A 19,544-nucleotide genomic window follows, 5' to 3' on the forward strand; every position below is an offset into this window, starting at 1 on the left:
CAGCTTAACAGTGCTAAGTCCAGGGAGCCAAGGCCTCAAGCTTGTGTGAGACAGGTAAAAAAGCTGCTAAAAAGCAAAACCCCAAATCAGGCATGGCTGACTATTCAAGCTGCAGTATGGGCATCTTCATGCTCTGTTTACGTCCAAGTTGATTAGTGCTGAAAATGGTCCAGGCCAAATTAAGCTTCTTTCTTTTCTTGTACTGATTTGCAAGCCGAGCTTAATTACAGTGGCAGAAGGTGTTATCAGTGAATTTATTCACACTCTGCTGTTGTATAAACACAGCTTTGGTGAAACTGCTTCTAATTTCAAGTAACAAAACACCTGAAATTTGCCATCCTGATAAGTCAAGGGAGTCTAATATTGGTGCATGATATTATGTGCATTGGAGAGTGGTTTAAAAAAATCTATCTTAATACAGTGCATTCAAGTTATCTTTTAAAGCAGGCTGTAATTGTAAAAAAAAGCTGCTTGTTCTTGTACTAAAAAAGTCCCAAAGCAAAATTTACTGAAAAATTCCCCTTTCTTTCCTGCATTTTTGCACACAAACCTAAATACTAATAGTACAGGGATTTTTAGGATGACGAATTCTGGTTGTTTGTCAGTTGGGTTTTGTTTTTCCCTTTTCTCATCTCCAGAAATACCAACTGTAATAAAGCAGGTCTTGAGACAAGACTCTTGTATTACCTCTGTCCCAGTGGACTAGAGGACAAAACTTGCTTTAAGATTCATTTGAATTGAAAATTATTTTTGTGAGTGCCTGTTTCAAAAACCAGTCTGAGAATGTGGCATCATGTTTTAACTCAGGCATCAGGTATATTTGAACGTGATCCTGCCCTTGTAAATGAGTAGAAAGCACAAGCGTGAAAGGGATCCTGTGCAAAAGGCACGACTGGATACCTCACTTTGCGTTAAGTCCACAGAGGGAGATTGACCGTGTGAAATGCAGAGTGGGAAAAGGGTGTTGCAATGAGCAGGAAGCTCTCCAAACTTTGCAGAGGATGTGATGGCACCTAAAATGCCTTCACTTCGTCAGCAGTTCAGCCCAAGGCTGCAGTCAGGTGCCTGTTGCTCCGAAGCCAGGGATCCCCTTGCCAGACGGGCTTTGGCATCCTGCTGTGTTTAAGGACCTGAGCTGGTGTCTTGCTCTTGCTTGAATATTTTTTTTCTCTGCATTAAAGTTGTTCTGGAAACTGAAAGATGGATTTTAAACCCTTCATTTTCATATGGTTATGTACATTGCTCCTTTGCTATGTAACTAACCAAAAGGTTAGCAGGCAATTTAAGAATAATGATGTATGAAACTTAAATTTAAATGAACTTTTAATTATTGCTCAAATTGTTTTCTCTATTAGTAATTGACTGAACGCTCATTCCTTCCATATCAAGTATTCAAAATGAACAGCAGATTTGAATATAAACATGCAATAAAAAAGAAAATATGCCACTTCCTGTATATAATCAGGATGGACCAAGGATTTCTGGGGGACACTTTCTGTATACCGCCTAGCAGTGGATTGGGAGCCCATGCTTGGAAAGGCAGCGTGGCAGCACAAACAGAATGAGTGAATTCCATACACCTTGATTTCTAGAGAAAATAAACCCTGAGGTGTAACTAATTCCCTATATTTGTAAGTGCAAGTCCAGTTTTATACCTGCTCCACTGTTTCCTGCTAATACGTTCCAGCCTTTGGGGACAGACTCCAAGGTAATAGCATAGAAGCAATGTGCCTTGCGTGCCTGTTTATTAAACTCCCCCCACCCCACTGCAAAAAATCACCCAAACTGACATAATTTAAGTCATGACTTTTTGGATTTGTCAAGATTATGATGCAATTTTATGTGACAGGGATGGTGTAATTCATACTTGTTTGCTAGTGTAGTGGGATGTCTGTGTTTTTTTGGCAGCTGGGACCTGGGGCTATTTTAAGAAGCTGACAGTGTTGGTGCTGTATAATGTTACTCTGTAGGCAGATAGTTAAGTATTTTAATCAAGGTCAGAAGGAAGGGATGATGGCAAACTAAACTGCTCATGTTAGAGCCTTTTTCTCTTTATTTATACTTGTACAATAACTCTTTTAGGTGAACAAATGTCCTTTTTAAAAGGATTTTTGAAATACTGAGACTTTTCTAAGTGGTAATTAGTTTGTAGCAATAGTTGTATTCCATTACATTGTGTTTATATAATGAATTAGGCTGTACAATAGTGTTCGTAGCTCTGTATTTATATCACTGTTGTCAATGATCTTCTGTCATTTGACTTCTCGTGCAGGAGTTTTTACATAACTTCTGTGACTGTTTAGCCATATGATTGATGATGATAAATGGTCAAAATACTGAAATGGGTGGTAAAACCAGAACCTGTCCCAGTGTATCTGGCTATGCATCCCTTCACGAGTTGTTACATCTTTCTTTTTTGCTCTTCCTATAGCAGAGGTGGCGGCTAAGTCCGTGGAAGCTTAGTGCCAAATTCCCTTTGAATGATAATGTTGTAAAGGACTTTTGGAGAGAGCTGTGAGGGCAGCCTGGCAGAGAGTCTTGTAAAGGCAGTGTGGGTATGGGCCATTAGTGAGGGGAGTCTCCAGCTTTGGCAATTGTTTGTTTTGTTTCCTTGAATTTAAAGATTTATGCAACTTTTCAGTTCAAACAGCTCAAAGGTAGAATGAAATAGTTTAAGATGCCTGGAGTGGAAAAACATGCTGCACATTTGAATGTGGGTTATCTTCAGGTACCTCCTAAAGAAATGAGAACATTATCCTGAAATACAAATTTACATCTAAAAATCTTTATTGAAAGAACTCCTGTGCCCTCTGCCGAGGGCTGACTTCCCAGAAAATATAGCCTTGGCAGAATTATCTGGGTCCTCTAACTGGTGCCTGGATTAACAGCTTAAGTAGGACATCGGGGTGGAAATACTCTGAATTTACACCTAGAAACTGAATGACCAGAGAGGTCAATGGCATTGCAGATTTAATATACGCTCTAGGTTTATAAAAATAGATTTAACTTGAGGAGGATTGCATAATGCCTTTGCATAGCTTACAAATGGGACTTCTTTGGCGAAGGAATGCCATGGTGTCTGTGAAAACATTTTTTGTTTTTCTGCAGGAGATGAGCAAACCAGTTGGAAGAAACCTCAGTCAGACATGCTAGCAGGAAGCTCTTCCATTAGAAGAGCCTACTGGGGTAGCTGTTACTGGAAGAGATTAAAATTGTTCATCCAAGTTCTAAACATAGCTTATTTATTCAAATTTTAGTCTAAAAACACCCTATTATGAGACAGAAATGATGAACAGAGCTATTAGGTAACTTCAGTAAGTCCTGAAAATGGCATGCAGTACAGCACTGAAGGTATAACAACATAGCAAACAGTATTATACTAAAGAAAACTTCTTGGGTTTAGTTCAACACCAGTTAAAGAACTGGTGTTTTTCCCTCCTGAGTTTCACAAGCTCTGGAATGGCTCATTATATGAACAAAGATGTCTTTCATAATCGGGAAGCTGTGCAGCAGCATGCTGTTTGAAGTACTGAGAATTTAATCTCTTGTTACTAATTTTGACAAGTATTTCTACAATGTCTATCATTGCATTCAACACCTTTATAGTAATACAGTCGTGGCGGGTTTTATCATGTGGTTCTAACCTTTGCCAGTAGCAGGGGGAAGAGAGGTTGCAAGGGGGAGTGTTTAATGTCTGCTTCACATGTTTTCCCTTCCCCAGTACATTTGTATATCTTTTCATTTTGTTCATACTTGCTTTTTTTTATCTCTGTTTGTTATGTTGTGTAGTCTTGTACAAATGGCTAGAAGCAGATCTCCATGGCAAGAGCTCAGATACTGCAGACAAAACCTCAGGTAAAGAGGGGCTAAGGACAGAACAAATCACCAGGCCCCCTCTCTCTCTCTCTTTATTTTCAGTCTTCCAACTCCCATTGAATCAAATTAAGGGTCAGAGTTCAAAAACAAACCAAGACCCCTGGACTTTTTCATTCTTTTACTTAATTTAAATCAATATCTGGTAAATTTTATTCTATTTCTTGAAGCTCTCTTGGCAGATGTGCTTCCCTTCTCCAGTGGATGCCACTAGTGGTGTCAGGTATATTGGTGGATATACGATATGCTAGATCTTTGTGTGCTTGATAAAGACTGAACAATATCTTGCATGAGGCCATATTAGAGGATACTTATCCAGAAATCCAACTAGGCTTAGTTATGTGGATTTGTGAACAAAGGGTACTGGAAGGTCCAGTTCCACCATTTTCTGCTACAGAGACCCAAAGGTTCCTGACACCTCAAGGAACCATGTTTTGCAGTCTAGTTTTAAATAGCAATGTTAGTGAGGTCCACACAGACACCCCCCCCACACACACCCTCAAAGCCAAATAATTTAGATGTATCGGTAGGGTACACAAACCACTATGGCTTCCTGCTTAAATATGACCCCTCAATTCCTTTACATATTAACATGCAAGAGGTAGGTTAGACCCTGCTCCCCCTTCCCCAGCCCCCCCAAAAAGCCACCATCATCCTACAGACAACTCAGCTTTTAAAATTTTGGAATGAAAACTGTTTGGTCTGCCTTGTCCCAGTCTTCCCTTTCATAAAATTTTCCTTCTTCGCTGTAAGAATATGAGAATATGTGCTCAGAAATAATGCGTTCGAATTAATGTCCTTGAACTCCAACTAGCCTGCCACTGCCACCTTGGTGTCATGGTGAGGCACAGAAGAAAAGCAGCAGAGCACAGTTTCTGCACTACTTAAACTAACCGGTTCCTGAACCCAACAATTAACAGTTTAGTTGCTCCCCAGCCAAGCATTATTATTCCTGTCCCCACATTGTTTTCTCACTCGCATATTGTATGTTACTTGCTTCTCATGCAGGGTCATCCAGTTATCCCATGCTTAACAAAGTTCAGTCTGCAGGGAAGCAACATAGCTGGATGTGTTGAACACTTTTAATTAGATACCAAAGAGGTTGTCACTGCGCATAGTTGTGCTCCCAGTATGTTCCTCTAAAGGAATAGAAGGTATTTTTATTTCTGTGGTCACAAGCATTCTTGTCTACGTTCCAGAGCTTGGAAGGAGTGACAGATAGCTCACATTCCCTGGACCAGAGGGATTGGGCACAGGATGCCTCTGCCTATTTGGTACATATTTTTCTATGCCTTTATAGCTGTGATAATTAAGTAAAACAGATCTGCTTAAACCTTAAGATCGCTAAATTTTTTAAATATGATCACTTATATGAAAGCCATCATGACTGACAACCTCACAAGTGTAGCTGCATTTCCCTAGTAATTATATCCTTCATCCAAAACACAGATCAGGCTTATTTTCTAATTTTGAGAAATCTTTTAATTTTGAAATGAAATTAGCATGGTTTTTCTTGGTCTAGCATCCATCACTTCACCATTTGCTTTTAATTTGAAACTAAATGTCCTTTTAAAAGTGGATGTCTTAAAGGGAAGTCACAAGTTGTTTAAAAGTACTGTTATGTAGGATGTAGTATCCAACTGAAATGGAACTTGAGTCTGACATATTTTACAATTTTGAAAAGTACGTGAATTTTTTTTTTTAAATATCCTGAAAGCAAAAGGATTCCATTCAAAACCAAATTTTTAATTTGCCTCTGAGAGACAACTTACCCTATGAGATTTGCTGTTTGCATGAATGGGTACCACACATCAAATAAGATGTTTCTGTCTGTATTAATAGTACTGTTATCTGGCCATTAATATTTTAGAATATGGATTCAATTCACATTTGATACTCGCTTCATTTTTAATGTGCCTTGCTAATCCTGTTTGGCAAGTTAGCAAGCAAGGACCTAAAAGCACATAGTAGATTTAATGAACATTCACTGTTTGCCTAGAATAACAGCTAAATAAATTTTATTTGCCGTGTGTGACTCAGCAGTTCAGAACTACCAAGGCTGAGAGCTGATATCAAGTACCCTTCGGTCCAGATCCCTTCCCTCACGTTTGCCAAGAAGGTTTTGCTCCCTGTGGTTCTCTTCCAGCTGCTTGTCAGTGTGGAGCTGGCTGTCGCAGTCCACGTCTCTCACTTTGGTGAGAGTCGGGGTGTTTCCTGCTGGTTTGGCCAAATGATGACATTTCACCCTGACATGCAGGCTGCTTTCTGTTGTATCCTTGTACTGTTTGTTTCCTAAATTATGTATCTTTTCTAAAAGCTTACTCTGCCTGGCTCCCTGGGAGGCAGCTTTGTATGGAGAGTGTGATGTCGTGTCCTTTTGAGCTAATGACAGATTGATTCACTCCAGTGTGGCTTCTTGGCTCTTCTCTTTTGTCTCGTGATCACTGATTGAGAAAATTGTCTTTTCTCTGTGTGTGTTTTACCTTTAATTTATATCTTTTTAAAACCATCGGAGTAGTAAAATGCAAACCCTGCAGAGACCCTGCAAAGGTAAGTTATTTGTGCCATTTACTTTTCTGGATAAAATGAATCCAGGTTGTCAGCCTACTAGGACATTGTTACTGCTGGTTTTGGAAAGCTGGATTTCTTAAGGCAATGCTTGTGCTTCATAAACAAAACTTTTTAGACGTGTCTGTGTCTAAACAACTCCATGAGTATTTGTGGCAGCACACAAATCATTGGTCATTTCCAAAAGCTGATTGAAACCCTCAGTTTTTCATTATTACAGTGGTTTATTGGCAAATACGCCTTGTTCTTCTCCAGTGGTTCCAGATGCTGCCAGAGTATTGGTTGTCAAAATGGGGGGGGGGTGGTGGTTTATAGGGAAAATGAGACGAAGGATATTCAATAACAAGACCAGCAAAAAACCAAGGCTTTCCCCACTCTTCCATGCCCAGTGATGTAATTTTTGGTCTAACTTGGAAATAAGTCAGCTTTATCTGGGGGGTTAGTTAGTAATTGAGCCACCAAACTAGGAGAGGAGGATATTTTCCCGTGGAGAAGCCTTCAAGGGCTGCTTCCCAAATCTGTCTGAGCAGTCTGACATGCTTCCAGCGTCTGTCAGTGCTGCTACAAGGCCAGAGGACAGGTTAAAGGCAAGACAGCACCTAGCACCGTGCAGCAGCTGCCCTCTCTGCCCCACCACAAGCTTAGGCTGTGCTAACAGAACAGGTGGGTAAAGCTACCGGGTACGTAACCCTCCACCTCTGGGTGCACGTGGAAGTTATTTAGATGAAAGCTGGGCAGTTTGCTGTCCCATTCAATCTAAGCGCACAGAGCCACATCCCCTGAGATGACACATCTTAGGTGTGCTGGAAGCGGGGCTGTCCTGAGCGCAGCCAGCACACAGGGCAAAGCCTGCCCCAGTTTCTTTGGTGCCTCTAAGTGAGCACAGGTGTTAGAAACAGTAAATGATGTGATTTATGTGCGTTGCTACTGGAGTCCCATTTACAGTTGTGTGTTAATATCAGATGATTAATCAATTTAGTTGTTGACTGTCATCACTGGGAGCTATTTTTCAAGCAAAAGGTGTTTTTACAACACCTATACGATGCAGAGTGGAAAACTGGCCCCCAAAGAACCTGTGAAGGGCTCAACTGGTGAACTGCAGAGGTGATGAGTGCCTCTGAACCACGCAAATTACCCAATTAGCATCCATCACGGTAACTGTTTTTTCTCATGAAAAAGAAAACCTTTAAAGAAATTTGGACTCCAGCAATCACTTGCTGTTAGTGGTGGAGAACTTCATTAAGTCATCCAGATGCTCTTCGAACTTTTAGTAGAAGCAACCAAACAAATTTAGCATTAAATATCTGCCTTTCTGCTAATTCACAGTTGTAAGGTAAACTGTGTCAGATGTGAGAAAAATTGAAGATCTAATTAGGAAATAACCTCATGCATATTTATTTGATTATGCAAGCGCATTAATTACAGTTTGATACTCAGAATTAAAAATGTTGCCAATTATGTTTAAGTGCATACCTAGAGAGAGAATTTTTTCTGGCTTTGCTGTTGGGAGTTTTATTTTGTGAAACTTTAGGAATCAGTGGATGACATTACATCTTTACCTCTAATGCCTCTGCAAAGAACTTCTGGTCCAAAATAAGACGTTATTCTACTGCCATGTTCTGTAATAGAGTAATGGTCTCTGTTTTTATCTACTTCAGTCCGAGCTTTGTAACTGAGTGTGGGGAGGTTCCTTCACTAAGCTTGTGCTCTGGACTGCCATAGCAGCTAGTGGCAAGTCTGGTCCAACCTGGCAGATGTGATGAGCTGATCAGCTAAACCCTAACATGTCTTTTAATTTGATCCAATTTAGCTGATACCTTCAGTTTTCTTTATTTCTATGATGCATACGCTTTTGCTGGATTTCTGGTTTGCCTTGAGCAATTCCAGAAGCAGGCTGGATCCTTCTGCCAAAGCTCCTCACATCTTACCATATCCATTTATTCCTGCCCTGGAAAATATGGCTGCAGCGTTGCATTATCTCGGACTTTTTCTCCTCCCAAGCACAGAATAACCTTGTAGAAGCTTATTTGCTTTTCTCGCCCATGGTTACCCACCTAAATCAAGTGAGACAGACATAGTGTTAGAGAAAAAAATCATGATGATGCATGTGTCCAAATCCTGTGTTATAAATAAGCCATTGAATAAAAATGCCCGTATCTTTAAAATCTCAGAGATGTCTTGGGAAGGAAAAGATTTTAAACCCTTACTCTGAATGCATTTGAAAGCAAGTGCTGTTGGAAGAGCTGGTTAGCTCTTCTCCACCTGGCTCCCGAGCTCACTCGGTGCAGCGGCTCTTACAGCAGAGCGAGGTGCAGTCCCAGCACAGCTGAGTCGCGCATCTCGAGGAATTTCCACCTGCCTACATGCGTCCTTGTGGAGGGGAGCTCTGGCATAAACTTCCACCTCCCCTTCCTGACCAAGCAGGCAGCTGGCATTGGTGTAAGAAAAGCCTGACCTTCGCCTCCTCTTCCTCCGCATGCCTGTGTTGTGATGGCCCTGGCACTGCAGCCCCTGAGAGACAGTACAGGTTCTGCCCTCTGCGTTGAAGATGCGTTAAGGGTTTCACACAACAAATGGTTTCCAACCCTTCTAAAACTTTGCCTGGATAATTTTTACCTTGTGAACTGCCACTGTGTTTTTCTCCGTTATATTGTGTTCCCTGCAATTATCTGCAGATTCTAAGCTCTGCCAGGCAAAGACTGAGAATCTCAGCTTTCAATTATCAGTTTGGAAAGAAATTGCCATGGATTAATTCACTCTGAGCCAAATGATTGTGTAGACTGTGCTTCACAAGGAGCAAAGGGCGTGTGCCAAATGGCTGTGGCCTCAGAAACTTTTGGGTAGCTGAGCTGTGAATTTTGCAACGTCACGCAAAGGCTGCTAGCTGCGCAAAGGCTGAGTTGTCATACGTAACTCAGCAAGCCTCAATTGTACTCTTGCAGTCCATGTTGCCTTCAGAGAGGGGTTAGTGAGGTTAGTGGCTTGTAGTTTAACTTTTCTGCAGGAACAGTGGATGGCCTTTAGAGCTTGCCAAAAGATTGAGTATTTTTTCATCCAAAATAACCTCTCATTAAAAGCGTTAATGGAATATTGGTTCTGTCTTTAAGTATAAAGAGAAATAATGGTGGGTTTTTTAAAGAAAAGAAATCCAGTTCTATTTCAGTAATGTATTTTTAAAAGTATCTAGGTAACACCAAGAAGTCCCAAAGGAAGCCTTTGAGTGCAAAGTCAGGTTTGGTGAAGAACATTTCACATTGTGAACTTAAGGCTTTCATCCCATTCAGCTCTCTCAGGTGAGAAAGGAACTGAACAGGAAAGTCCCACCTGTAGTCTTTAAAGCAAGAAGCCTGAAATTTTAACCTGATACCTGAGAAAAGTGTAGTAGATAGTAATATAATTAATAGATTTTAAAAACTTCTTGTTTTGATTAATGTGTTGCATACTGCAGACTGCCCAGTGGTGAAAACTCCATTAACAATATCACTGTGAAATACACTTTTTGTATGCTGATAACTGGATGCATTTCTGTTTGAAGTCTAATTTCAGTCTTGCTCTTTGCACTTGCTGGATTCTTTGTGTGGAAAAAGTCTGTCCTTGAAATTTGATGTAGAAAAAATAAATGTTTAATCTTCACACAGGACTTGTGGTATAAAAAAGATCTGTAATGAATCCTTGAATAATTTATAATAGCTGAGAGGTGCTCATACTTTTTATTGACCATAAGACAGTTTCTAACAAACTTGGGGGAAAGTGGTCTTTCAATGTCTAAAGCCATCTCTAGATATTCAAGCTGTAGAGGAGGGTGGAGAATTCAGCTGATTGCAGGGTCTTTTGCTATAAAACTCCAGCAGTAATTTTTCTCTTAAAAATAAATTTCTATGCCATAAGTACTAAGCTGGAAGCTGTATTGCAACTGTAGTAAGATTTTTGTCAGGAGGGTAAGATCAGACTGAATGTGCATCTTTTCTGTTCCTCTTTTAGAAGTAATACATCTGTTGGGAGTGAAAATGCCCCTCAGATTTCAGGAAAAAAAAAAAGTGAAAGAAAGCTGCCCAGGCCAGGTCTCTCTGAAGCCTCACTGCTGTGACAAGTCATTATTTCTTCATTTGTTGCAGGAGAGAATTTCGACCAGAGTCCCTTAAGGAGAACCTTCAAGTCCAAAGTTTTGGCCCATTATCCTCAGAACATCGAGTGGAACCCCTTTGACCAGGATGCCGTCAACATGGTAGGTAGAGAAACTCTCTCCCCAAACTGTTTTCTGACAACTTCAACTCTCAAGTGGTTCCTGAATTGTTTAGAACCAGCCCTTGTGATGTGATGAACAAGGTTGCACCCACTAGGCATGCTGGTTGAAAAGCTGTAGAGGAAGAGGTACTGTGAAAATACAGAATACTTTCAGGCACAACAAAAGTAAAATGCTGCGTTTCCCTCATTAGTTCTAATTAAGTCTACTGCGTGATTAAACGAGTCTAACCACCATCTCAGTGACTGGCTCAGAAGGGGTGTGGTCACCCAGGATACATATCCACAGGGGGGAAGGAGGCAAAGCAAGGAATTTTTAAGATACTAATAACCATGTGAAATTTCTGAGTACAAAAAACCTTGATGCTGCATATAGCAAGGGAACGAGGAATCTTTACACAGAAGCTGGAACTTACCTAAACCACAGCTTTTGTTGGGCAGGCACTTTTAATGGCACCTGTGCACCAATGCATCTTCTGTACATCTCTTTCCTCTCAGCTAAATTTGATGTGAGTGTCTGTGTGGCTAAGTCCCATGAATAGGGGAGGGAGGAGAAAACAGTTTCTGGGGTGGGAGCAGTGACAGCTGAAAGACCACTGGAAATTTTCCCAAAGAGTTGATATTCAAAGGATGTTTCCAAAATCACCAAAGCACTTGTTAAGAACATATCCTGACAAAGACAACAGATTACTGGTATTTGAGCTTCTCATCGCAGAAAATGCTATTCATTTTATAACTTAAAAGTAACCAGTTGTTGTAATAATAATAACATTAAACAATATTACTGCTTCCAGCTGTTTCCAAAAATGTGTATTGGGTCTAACTCAAAATTGGAATATTAGGGAACCCCTTCCCCCCAGTCTAGTTGAGATGTGCTTCTCATTTGAGGAGGGTAGGACGACATACTATCTACTTCAAAACAGAACGAACCTCATTGTATGGTGCAGGTATGAAGTCAAGAGAATCTCCTCGTCCTCGCCCAGGAGATGGAGAGATGGGGAACACATAAAACCCACAATAAAATGGCTTTTGCAAATGCAAAAATGCATTTGGAACTTCTCTGCAATCGTGAAGATGTAGAAATCTGAAGTTCATCTCAATTTCCGCTGAATTTTATTTTTTTAGCTCTGTGCCAAATATTTAATGTGAAAACACAGGAGCTGGAAGTAGCAGTGACACAAAGAGCTGGTACTGTGGCACTGCACATGCATAGAAAGGCAGAGATGAGCCTGATCACTCCCTCTGCCTGCTGGCAGCTGGGGATTTCTGTCCTCTCCTTCCAAATGTGCACTGATGGAGATGGTGTGGTATTTGGGCAGGTCTCCACATCACTTTGCTAATACAGAAGGCATGAAGGACTCAGAATGATGCTTCGTCAGCACAGTTAAGATGGTAATAACTCAACTACCAAGGCCACTTATGCCTTTTGGTTCTGCCTTTGAATTGGGGGTGTTCAGAGGAGAAGGGATGGAGGATGTGCAGCAGGAATGTGGCAGCAAAAGGTAATGGCTGGAATTGCTGCATTATTTGTCTCTCACATTACAGTTGAAAATGTCTAGTATTCATGAAGTGTGATCATATCATTGGACAAAAATGGAATACTAAAACCAGCAAGAGACCTATTAAAATAAAATAATCGAACTGAGCTGCATTCAGCTGAAATCAAATAGCTGAAGAACACATCTTTCATTTGCAATGTGTCTTGGAGAAAAAAAAAAGCATTTACTAACAGCAGCAGTATTTAATAGTTTTTTAAATCATCTTTTGGAAAACTTCTTTATTGTTTTGATCTGAAACATTACTTAAAGTAATATCCACCTCCACAGAATCCCTTGAGGCCATTATTGGCCTTTCTGATCTTGCCTTGCTGTATTAGTTCTGCCTATGTGTTTGCTTTATGTGAGCTTCCAGAAGCGACTTTCCTCAGAGAAGAAAATGCATAAATCCTTGAAGGTTAACTTGTGAGAACTCTGGCTTTGCTGGATGCCGAAGGAATTTCAATTGCCTTCTGAAACCATCCTATCGCTTTAAAAATAACCCCCTGAAGTCCCAAGCAATCACTCTGCCTAAAAGTCATGTTTTCTCTCCCTTTCAAAGTATATATCAAAATACAGGGTTCTCTTTAATAGGGAAGTATTTCTTTCCCCCCACTGCTTTTTGTGATTATCCCTGCCTAACGTCGCATACTATCTTCTGTGGCCATTCTGCAAGTAATGGGTTGTACCAAACTGGAGTTCTCAGTAGAGAGGAAAATGAAATTTTTAGGAAATAAACCTCCTATTTTAGCCCTCTGGTTCATCAAGGTATATAAATCTTTGCCTGTATTTCTGAAGGTCAAGGAAGCATTGTCTGTTTAACATCTCATGTACAAAAATAAAAGCATTAAAGGTTCCCCAGTGTAATTTGAAGGACCAGGCTTTAGGCTTTAATACAAACAAAAGCATTTTCCTCTCCATCCCCTCACCCACAGTGCAATTTGGGTATGGAGCTTCCTGCTGCAGCATGCTGTGAACATGAAAAATATGCAAGGGCTTAAAAAGTGAAATAGAGGATCTAATGCAGAAGAGGTGAACCAATGCTAATGGGCAGTGGTCCAGAGGGGACCTTTGGTTCAGAAATATCTGCAACTGATGATGGCTGGGAGGAAGAAGGAAGGGATTACAATGTGTGTGTGTGTGTGTGTGTATATCTGTGTCCTGCCTCCGTGTTTAGGAAAAGGGTGTCTCCTGCCCATCACTTCTAGAGATGGGGTATGGATTAGTTCGTATCTTTTTGTCTGTGTTTGTGCAGCTTCCTTTTGTTTTTCCAAACCATGTTGATTATAAGCCATATTGCAAGTATGATTTAATTCCACATTTTTCTGCTGATGGATATGTTTAAATATAAATAGTAAAGTGCTCTGAAAACCAAAATCCTGTCCTTTTATCAGTAATCTTGGATAGTTTTCTGTGTTTGTACAAAGATGCAATAAAGGTGACTGACTGCCTTCTTGCCATTAGTCAGCCAGCTTCACCAGCAGGCAAAGCTTTCAACCCCCTTAGCACATCCCAAGCTGCTCTTCCCCAACACTCTCCTGTGGCACATGTGACAAACACAGACAAGATGGGAAGTGATTGATGTCTAAGGCGCTAAGATGAAAGTTTTCATGCATTAACTGCAAATTTGAAGCTTTCTGTATTGCTGGAAAATGAGCACAGGCCCTTCCTTTTGATCTTAGCTTCTTAAGTGACTCTTGGTCATTCTTCCCTGCCTCAGTGCTTTGCCATCTTCTTTCTCTGCCTTTTTCTGTGTCCTCTTGTAGGTGTGACAACAGTGGCAGTCTCTGTGCCAGGGTTTGCAGCCAGGGTCTTAAAATCTCAATATTCTGCATATGCTGGGCCGTGGCTGAGGCTTAATAGATGAGTGTCCCTTTGTGTGTGTATACTCGGTATATAAAGGACAAGGGAATAATAATTAAGACTTGGAGGCAATTTATTTAAAAGAGCCTTCTGAAACTGTCTTAGCCAGTCTGAATTTCCCTGATGCTTATCTGTTCTTGATTGTACCAGTACATATAATTTGCTTATCCAGATATTCTTCTGTAAAGTGAGGAAAATATAGTCTTTGATAATGTTGAGATTAAAACCTATTATTTTGGCCTGATTGGATTTGATAAAGCTATAGCTGCTATTGAATGCCCACATTCTAGAAATAAATTTTTATTAAGCAAGCCTGCCAAAAAATGAGGATAAGAGATATTGTGCAGAATAAATTTAAATAAAGTGTGAAACAAGGATTTTTTTTACTACTACTTTATTGGAGAAGCCATAACCACGGCACTGCTGTTAATGCCTCAATAAAAGCTATAAACCTTTTGAATGGAAATGTGGCTGCTGTTCAAAAATGGTTCAAGCTGCAATTTCATGGTTGATGTCAGCAAAGCCCATCAATTGAATTAAATTCTTCTACCAACTCCAGGCTACTTATTTCCCTGTACATTACCTTTTAGAGCAATACAGAAGAGCTGCCCTAGATAACTTAGGGGCTTGCTAGCATGTTGTGAAGTGAGTCTGGACCACTTGTCTAAATCCCAGCTGGGCTTGTAGGACCTTTGTCAGGCTGTCGAATGGCCTCCTGCAAGGTGCACTGATGAAGTTCAGGGTAGGATGTGCCTGAAAATATACAATTATTTCTCTTGACCTCTTCCACAATCACAAGAATTTACTCCTGGTCAAGGCAAGACATTAGGGGATGCACTCAGTCATGTGCAGGCTCACATCCCTTAGGAAAGTTGGCTTCTTTGGAAGTTGCCTTTTGGAACAGGAGGAGCACTTTGAAGGCTCTCCCTCTCTTCTTTCCTTTTATTTCTTCAGATGGAAGGAAAGTACAATGGAAGCTTTAGTTCTTCGTTTATAAACATACTGATTTAGCTAGAACATAAGGAGTTTCATGTTGATGCCCATTCAAAACAAGTTTTGCTGGATGTTTGTTATTTTATATTAGATGGCTGATAGAATTCCTGAGGAATGCCTGGAAAAATGCCTCGAGTTATCACTAGGGCTGTGTTTCAGAGAAACACCCAGTGTAGTAGAATCACTGCAAAAGATTTTGCTGACTGGTAAATAAAAAACAAGGCTTTCATAGATTTTGGGTGTTCCCCCCCCCCCCCCCACCTTCTTCCAATCTAGGCTATTTTGTAGCATTTAAGGAAGAAAGGGAATGTAATGGTTGTCAGTCAATTGTTTTGTTTTTTCTTTTAAGAAAATTAGGGAAGATCAAAGAATTTAAAGAAGTCTGTGTAACTTGAAGTCAGTGGTATAAGATGCTTCCTTGGCTCTGATTTGAGAGTACTGTGAGCACAATATATGCGAATGAGAACAAAACTGGGTGGTTCTGTGTGATGCTTAAGTAAATGAGACAAAGACTATTCAGAAGTGAAAATAATTTCACAAAGTAATGAAAATGAGTCGTAACCACTTAATAGATAGGTCATTTTGGAGGGTGTTTTCATTTCTTCAGTCATGTCTACCTCTTTTTTTAAGTAGCATCAGTTTTAGGCTGTTTGTTCTTGGGCTACTTTTCAGGGGGATTGTGTTTAATGATAAATGGCTTGTTATGATGTGGTGGATAAAAAGAATGTGCCTGTAAAGCAAAAGTAACAAAATAAAATTGTAGCATAGATAACTAAATCTATTTGTTTTCTCTTTTCTTAGCTGTGTATGCCCAAAGGGCTGTCTTTCAGGACACAGGCAGATAACAGAGATCCACAGCTCCATTCATTCATCATCACCAGAGAAGATGGCTCTCGTACGTATGGGTTTGTGCTCACGTTCTACGAGGAGGTCACGAGCAAGCAGATCTGCACAGCCATGCAAACGCTCTACCAGATGCACAATGCAGAGCAATACAGCAGCGTCTGCGCCTCCTCCTCGTGCAGCATGGACTCCCTGGCCAGCAGCATCGACGAGGGTGACGCCACGTCCCTTGCCAAGCTCCAGCGGTACAACTCCTACGACATCAGCAGAGACACGCTGTATGTCTCCAAATGCATATGCCTCATCACCCCTCTGCCCTTCATGCAAGCCTGCAAGAAGTTCCTGGTCCAGCTCTACAAGGCGGTGACCTCCCAGCAGCCGCCACCTCTGCCCCTGGAGAGCTACATCCACAACATCCTCTACGAGGTGCCCCTGCCGCCCCCCGGGAGGTCGCTGAAGTTTTACGGGGTTTACGAGCCCATCATTTGCCAGAGACCTGGGCCCAATGAGCTGCCGCTGTCTGACTACCCGCTGCGGGAGGTATTCGAGCTGCTGGGCCTGGAGAACCTAGTCCAGGTTTTCACCTGCGTTCTTCTGGAGATGCAGATCCTTCTGTACTCACAAGGTGGGCTCTTGTCCAGTGATGCACGTTGGGTCTGTTCCCAGTGGGCAGTTCCTGGGCAGCTGCAGCCACAGGAGCTAATACAAAGCTGATGATTTTCAGTGGACTTGTTAAATGTGAGAATGTAATGAAAATATGTGAGAGAAATGAGTCTGTCCTAATGAAAGCACTAAATAATTGTTTCCTCCAGGCAGTCTAGGTGCTGCTTGTTTAATTATGCATTATATTTATCACTTGTGACAGCTAGCAATAGAATTCACTTAATTATTATCCTTACATTGCCCTTGATCACGCTGCGAGACAGCATGAAACTAATCCTATCTTCTGCAAAAATACCAGCAGAAAGTAATACATCTTGCAGAAGACACTCTTTCTACTTTCTTTTTAAAATTTCAGCAGCATATTGAAGTTTGCTGAGATTTCTCTCCCCCCCCTCCACCCCCCATATCATGGATACGTTCTGGTTAAAGTGCTGAGAGTTTTTTAGCACTTAGAGGCTGAAGTTTTAATGCTGGGTTGGAACTGAGTGAAGTTACAGGGCATCCCTTTGTAGTCTTACTTGAGATATTTGGGAACTTTTCTGGCAAGGATGCTGGTACTTCTTTCTGAGACACTTAAGATTGCAATTGGCAAAGGCTAGCTACATTGGCAGAAGCTGCTTGCGCAGAGCCTGTCCATGTTGAAGTATGCCAGCAAGCTTTTGAAAATCTGGTGTGTACCTTTTCTCTTCTGGTTGTGTCTTTCTGCAATAGTGCAATACTCTGCTACAAGTTTTGTGAATCTTGACTTAGCGCTGGGCGTGCTCTGAGGTTTTACACCCCTGTTACTCTTTCCTGTATGGTGTTGGTTGCGGGAGTCTGGCCCCGGTGATACTTTTTTACCAAAAGTTATGAGTTGCAACTTTTGGGATGTACCAGAGTGCTCGAACAAGTCGAGTTCAAGTTCCTGCTGACTTTAAAGGGGTTGTCCAGATCTTTTGGAGGTTCCTCGAAGGCTCACTGGATGCCTGTCCATATTATCTGGGTTCCCAAGTGGCCTCTCTGATGCTGACACAAAATTAGGAAAATGTGCATCAGGGAAAAAGTTTGGGGGGGTTGTTTCATCAGACTAGAATGAACAACATGAAGCCAGGAGGTATGTGTACCTTTTAACAAACAGAAGAAAAGATGCCGAATACCTAGACTTCTCAAGAGATGTGGTTCAAGCAACAGACAGCTGGAAATGGAGAAGAGAGAGAGAATGGGAAGTAGTCTAAAATGAGTACAGGTAACGAACTTTCAGGCTCCAAAAGTGAATGCTTGGGTTTGTTATATAAAAGAAGAGGTCAGTAAGTGTGTAGTAGTAATACTAATGACTAAATGACTGAGAATGGGCAAAAATGTTCAGGGAGGTGGAAGAAGGGTAGTTCTTCTGCAAATGACTGAATTCAAAGAATTGCTAGTTCTTTGCAGAGCACTTCTCCATATGGACTCCAGGGGTTTGCTTTCAAGAACTGAAAATGAAGGGCTTTATCTGCTCTCGGTTTGAAGTGTGAGCAGAAATCCTGCTGTTAGTTTTGATTAGGCTGCTTTTCCCCTCCCTTCTGCTTCTGTGTGTGTGTGCTTACTCCTTTCTTCCTCAGTTAGAATCATGCTGCCTTTGCCACTTGACACTGGGGTTTGACATTAAGCAGCAACACCACTGCAATGCCTCCCCATCCCTGCTCGTCATTCCAACCCTCGTCCCTGCTTACGGACTGACTGAAAACTGAGATTTTTTTTTTTTTTTTTTTTTTTTTTACTGTACAGTAGTAGCATTAGGAAAAATCTGCTTCTCAGATTACATCTTAGTAATATATTGTGCAGATGGATAGCAACCTGCATATGCATTACTTTTGTAATAGTCCTTGAGACAGATACAAAATATCCACTAAATAATTTTGACTCGATTTTCAGTGCCACCAGAAGTTAGATAAATAAGTGTTTTTCTTCCAATTAATGGCTATAATTTAAGGGTTTGCACTGTGTGGTTTTTTTTTAAAGAAAAATGAGATAGTGAGAATTAGTCCTCTCTACCCTCCAGAATTCAGATATTTCCCCCTGCACCCCCCACCCCCCCCGCCACTCTTCCGCTATTATTGGTGACTCTAGGGATGTCCTTGATGTGTCCGTTACTTCCCTATCTAATATAGACACAACTTGATGGTGCATGGGGAAAAGCATAGAATTGTATTAGGGAAATACTGCGATTATGTAAATAGCATTGTAATGCTGGTTCCCAGAGGTGAGGAATGTGGAGTGGAGGTCAAGTGCAAAGCCTCACTTTTGGCATATCCTGATAGCTGGGTGCTTGGCTAATTGTGCACTGCGGCTTCTTGTAAATGTCAGTCTTGCAATTCCTGAAAGAGGAAAACAAAGCAGCTCTTCTCCTATTTGAGATATAACTAGGCTAGATACCACTGAAGTCTCCTCTCTCAGCTTTGAGATCCATCAGGGGGAAACACTTTCTTAACTCCCAAGTTCTTTCAAGGCAAAAGATGAGAAGAAGTTTTTGGCTTATGTATCTGTTGTTCCAAAGTAACAAATGAAAGAGTGATTTTGCGAATTTGTCCTTCCTTCCCCTTCTGCTTTAAAGAGGGTGGACTCGCTGGCAGAAGATGGTCTTGCATCCACAGGGTGCAATTTCAAGCAAGACAACATTATGAACCCAAAGTCAGAATTCACTGAAATGCTACCATACTCAAGAAATCAGAGCTCTAGACCAAAACCTACTTCAGTTCACCAAACTATTTCAGTGAGAGTGCTGCTAATAACACATGTAGGAAATGTAAACTGACTTTTTTTGTGGTTCTCCTAGCCTCGTTGGAAGGAAGCTTTTAATTCAAGTTTGCCAAAATGTTCCTCTTTTTAAAGAATAAAGACTTCTTTTGGAAAGTTGAGTGAAAAATACAAATTATTGCACAACCCTGAACGTACAGTGAGCCTGCTGGCCGTCTGCAGAGAACCTGAAACTTCTCACTAAACATC

The 19,544-nt window shown here is 41.0% G+C and overlaps 1 protein-coding gene across 5 annotated transcripts in view; it reads left to right on the plus strand.

Annotated features, from left to right (window-relative positions):
• The window catches only part of DENND5B (DENN domain containing 5B), a 119,199-nt gene that overhangs the window by 45,561 nt on the left and 54,094 nt on the right, over positions 1–19,544 (plus strand). For all 5 annotated transcript variants that reach the window (XM_075050945.1, XM_075050946.1, XM_075050949.1 and 2 more), the window contains exons 2-3: positions 10,557–10,666; positions 15,876–16,542. In XM_075050945.1, coding sequence (XP_074907046.1) covers positions 10,557–10,666; positions 15,876–16,542 — 777 coding nt within the window. The remainder of the gene's footprint in view (positions 1–10,556; positions 10,667–15,875; positions 16,543–19,544) is intronic.

Source organism: Buteo buteo, chromosome 19, assembly GCF_964188355.1.
Source record: "Buteo buteo chromosome 19, bButBut1.hap1.1, whole genome shotgun sequence".
Classification (NCBI taxonomy): Eukaryota; Metazoa; Chordata; class Aves; order Accipitriformes; family Accipitridae; genus Buteo; species Buteo buteo.